Source organism: Lepidochelys olivacea, assembly GCF_965140295.1.
Source record: "Lepidochelys olivacea isolate rLepOli2 genome assembly, chromosome: 14".
Lineage (NCBI taxonomy): Eukaryota > Metazoa > Chordata > Testudines > Cheloniidae > Lepidochelys > Lepidochelys olivacea.
Genome location: NC_140424.1, coordinates 36,703,043 through 36,707,605, shown reverse-complemented (window position 1 = coordinate 36,707,605; position 4,563 = coordinate 36,703,043). Strand labels below are relative to the sequence as shown.

The 4,563-nt window shown below is 44.1% G+C and overlaps 1 protein-coding gene across 1 annotated transcript; it reads right to left on the bottom strand.

Moving 5' to 3' along the window:
- Positions 1-3,146: 3,146 nt before the first annotated feature.
- On the bottom strand, positions 3,147-4,197 carry LOC311530590 (olfactory receptor 5B21-like; the record flags this gene model as incomplete). Its single annotated transcript, XM_084647405.1, is given in 2 exon segments — positions 3,147-4,130; positions 4,132-4,197. Coding segments are annotated over 2 exon segments (1,050 nt in total).
- Positions 4,198-4,563: the final 366 nt, after the last annotated feature.

Below are 4,563 nucleotides of genomic sequence, written 5' to 3'. Positions count from 1 at the left end.
AGGGAGTTGGACTAGATGACCTCCTGAGGTCCCTTCCAACCCTGATATTCTATGATTAACACCTGTCAGGGTTCCTTCCCCACTCTGAACTCTGGGGTACAGATGTGGGGACCCACATGCAAGACCCCCTAAGCTTATTTTTACCAGCTTAGGTTAAAAACTTTCCCAAGGCACAAATTCCACCTTGTCCTTGAACAGTATGCTGCCACCACCAAGTGATTTAGACAAAGAATCAGGGAAAGGACCACTTGGAGTTTCTGTTCCCCCAAAATATCCCCCCAAGCCCTTACACCCCCTTTCCTGAGGAGGCTTGAGAACAATATCCTAACCAATTGGTACAAAGTGAACACAGACCCAAATCCCTGGATCTTTGGACACTGAAAAAAAATCAGTTCTTAAAAGAAGAATTTTATTTTTTTAAAAAAAGGTAAAAATCCCCTCTGTAAAATCAGGTTGGAAGATAACTTTACAGGGTAACAAAAGGTGAACAAAACACAGAGGAACCCCCTTGAGCCTTAGTTTCAAAGTTACAACAAAACAGGGATAAACCTCCCTCCAGCAAAGGGAAAATTCACAAGTTGAGAGACTGGTTGAGAGTGGTTTGGAGGACATGGATTGAAGTCCGGTCCTTCTTAGTCCTAAGAGCGAAGGAACACAGAAACAAAGAACAAAAAACAAAGGCCCCCACCCCCCCGAGATTTGAAAGTATCTTTTGTCCCCATTGGTTCCTTTGGTCAAGTGCCAACCAGATTCCTCCTTACAGGTAAGGAGGAATTTTAGGCTACCCTTATGGTTATGACACACACACACCCAGTCATGAGAGGAAGGGTGGGAAATGCAGCTGTGTGTGGGGGGGGGGGGAGAGGGTTAGTTGGTTACAGTTTGTTGTAATAAGCCATAAATCTAGTGTCTCTATTCAGTTAATGATTTTTAGTGTCTTGCAAAATTATGAATTTAAGTTCCCAGACTCATCTTTTGACAGGGTTGTGCAGATTTCTTTTGAGAATGAGGACCGAGAGGTCAGATGTAGAGTGATCGCTTTGTGAAAAGTATCATTAAACAATTACAATCCACACTCGATGGGGATCACATTCTGAAAGAAATCTTTCCTGAACCCCCACTTCTGGCTTTCAAACAACCCCCCATCCTTTCCAACCTCACCATCAGAAGCAAGTTCCCCACAGATCAGGACACACCAACTCAAAGCCGCATCAGACCCTGCCAGAACAACAGATGCAAAAGCAGCAGACATATCTCCTCTGCTACAATGAGCAATACTTCCCCCAACACACCTTTCAAGATCCATGGGTCCTATCTGTGCCTATCATGACATGTGGTGTACCTCATCCAGTGAATCAAATGCCCAGACAACAGCTATGTGGGTGAAACCAGACAATCACTATGCTCTCAAATGAACTGACACAGAAAAATGATAAAAGACAAACACTGTATCACCTTTGGGTGAACACTTTTCACCAAGAGATCACTCTATAGCAGTCCCTTGAAATATGTTAACTACTTATGTTAAACAATCTGTTCCACCTTGTATTTAGTTGACACACTGAGTGTATTTCCAAGTCCTGAAGAAGAGCTCTTCTGTCTAAGCTTGAGTCTCTCACCAGCAGAAGATGGTCCAATAAAAGATACTACCTCACCCGCCTTGTGTGATGGGATCCCCGGGTACAACCTGGAGCTGTGGGACCGCTGTGTCCCCTTAACTCTCCAGCCTGGGCTGTCTCTCACAATACTATGCCCGTGACAAGCAGCAAACCCCTCCAGGTGCTGTGATTACTCAGCCATCAGCTTGTGGAGACCCACACCCAGTTAAATTGCATGAATGTTTTCCAAGCCAGTCATGAATTATACAGAGAGAGGCACCAGTCAATCACCCCAGCCTTGCACCCTAGAAACATACCGTCTTACACTTCTCAAGACTCCCTTGGACAGTGCAAGCACATTAATTAGTTGGCCACACCAACAAATGAAAGCAGATGTGCAACAGCCCTTGTGAAGCTGAGCTGAGATTCCCCAAGCATTTCAACCAAAACCACACAGTTTTAGGTAAAATATAAAACCGATTTATTAACTACAGAAAGATAGATTTTAAGTGATTATAAGAAGCAGGCATAGAGATCAGAGTTGGTTACATAAGAAATATTAATAAATTTGCAGTCTAAATTCTACAAATGAAGCAACATTTGAATCAAACAGTTTCTCACCCTAATAGTTTCTGGAAGCTCACATTTCTCTATACACAGGCTGGAATCCTTTCCCAGCCTGGGACCAATCTTCCCCAGTTCAAAGTCTTTGTCTTCCAGATGATCTTCCAGGTGTTGAGATGGTGGAGGAGAGAGGCCAAGTGGTGATGTCATTGACCCTCCTTGTACTTTCTCTCCAGGTGCTAGAAAGATCTTTGCTGTGAGGCGGGGGTCGGGCAGTACCCATTGTGTACCTGCCCTCTGAGGAGTTTCTGGGAGAGTGGATTCTTCTTGATGGGCCATCAACGCCTGTCTGGCCAGCGATGGGTGCCCCTTTGTTGTTACTGAAAGGCCAGCTGTGCCCATCAACCAACCTCACTATATTTCAGTAACACATTTAGCAATACTTCATAACATCACATACAATGATAGTACCCACAATTCGACAGGATAGTAATGTTCAGCAGATCCAGACTTCTCAAATGATCCCTCCCAAGGCATACTTTGTACCAAACACAGCATCCTCCTATCCCAGTGGTGAATAGGGGGGTCCAGGGTGCTATTTTGAGGTACAGAGAGTCACAGCTTGTCTTTGTAATATTCTGGGACCAACACAGCCACAACAACAGTGCATGACTTTTTTTTTTTTTTTTTTATTTTTTACAGTTTCCATCTGAAGGTTTTCAGATGTCAGTTGCCAAAAAGCAAATTTTTTTTCATTTTTCAGGTTTCAGTTATTTTGATGAAAAGTCAAAATCTTCTCTCCCCTCCTCCCCCTGCAAAATTCCAACCATCTGTATCACTCTTAAATTTATATGTATGCGTGTGTGTGTGTGTGTGTGTGCAAGCACACACATCTCTTGTATACTGCATTTCTGTATCAGGGCCCACTTAGACCCTCCTTCTTTCACAATAGAAAGCAGATTGATTGATCCTCATTTCATTCAACTAGTCTGACTTCTGTGTGAGGGCCAGACATTTCCTGGCAGCTTTTCTCAGGGCCTCCTTGACCTCTCTGTTTCTCAGGCTGTAGATGAGGGGATTGGCCAGGGGAGTCAGTACTGTGTAGCAGACAGAGAACACTTTGTTCAGGGCTCTCAGGTTGCTGGATTTCGGTAGTGTGTAGACAATCATTATGGTCCCATAGAAAATTGTTACTACGATGAGGTGAGAGAAGCAAGTGGAAAAGGCCTTTTGCCTCCCGGTGGTGGAAGGGATTCTCAGGATGGTGCTAACGATACAAACATAGGATGTCAAGGTTAATAGAAATGGGGAAACTGCATCTGGGAAGGAAAATATGTAAAGAACCAGCATAATCTGGCTGGTGTCGCTGCAGGAGAGCTTTAGCATTGGGGTGAGATCACAAAAGAAATGGTCCATTACACTGGGGCCACAGAAAATTAATTGTGACATAAAACACATCACTATTGTACAAGGTAGAAATCCACTTATCCAACACCCAGCTGCTAGCTGGAGGCACAACTTGCCATTCATACAGGTTCCATAGTGCAGTGGTTTGCATATGGCTAAATACCGATCATAAGACATCACTGCCAGGAGATAACACTCTGTGGTTGCTAGAAAACAAAAGAAAAAAAACTGTGTCTTGCAGCCCCCCACAGAAATTGTTCTGTCCCCAGTCAGGAGACTGGCCAGCATCCTCAGCAGGAAGGCAGACGTGTAGCAGGTCTCCAGGCAGGACAAGTTCCCCAGGAAGAAGTACATGGGGGTGTGAAGGTGCTGATCAGTCACAACTAGAGCAATGATGAGGAAGTTCCCTGCCATGGTCACAATATAGATCACTAGGAAAACCAGAAAGAGAAGGATCTGCAGTTCAGGGAGATCCCCAAACCCCAGGAGGATGAATTCTGTCACATCTGTTTGATTTTCCGCATCTCCTTTCTCCATGAGCTGCATCCTGTGATCGTGAAAAAGTAATGAACATCGAAAGATTTGGCTGGACCATGAAATTAGATAGATTTCCATCTTTTGATTCCATAAGAGTTCCCACTGCAAACTGAGAGCTGGATTTATATTCTCTCACAACACAGAAACTTCTTCACTTCAGAGAGATTCCCTACACACCCCAAAGAGCTGTCACCCAGTTAACTTGCCCCTCTTCTGCCCCATACCCCAACTTTTTTCATTAATTGATTCTTAGATTTAAGACCAAAAGGGACCATTTGGGGATGGAGGCTGGCACAACTGATTAAAAGAGCTTTAAACTAGAAACTTGGGGGAGATGCTCATGTAATATCCATGCCTGATTCTAAGATTGAGAGGGTGGAAAATCAAGTCAGAAAGGATACAGCAATGGAGAAAGGAGCCACAGTGGGTCGGAGAATGGACATTCAGAGGAAGGATA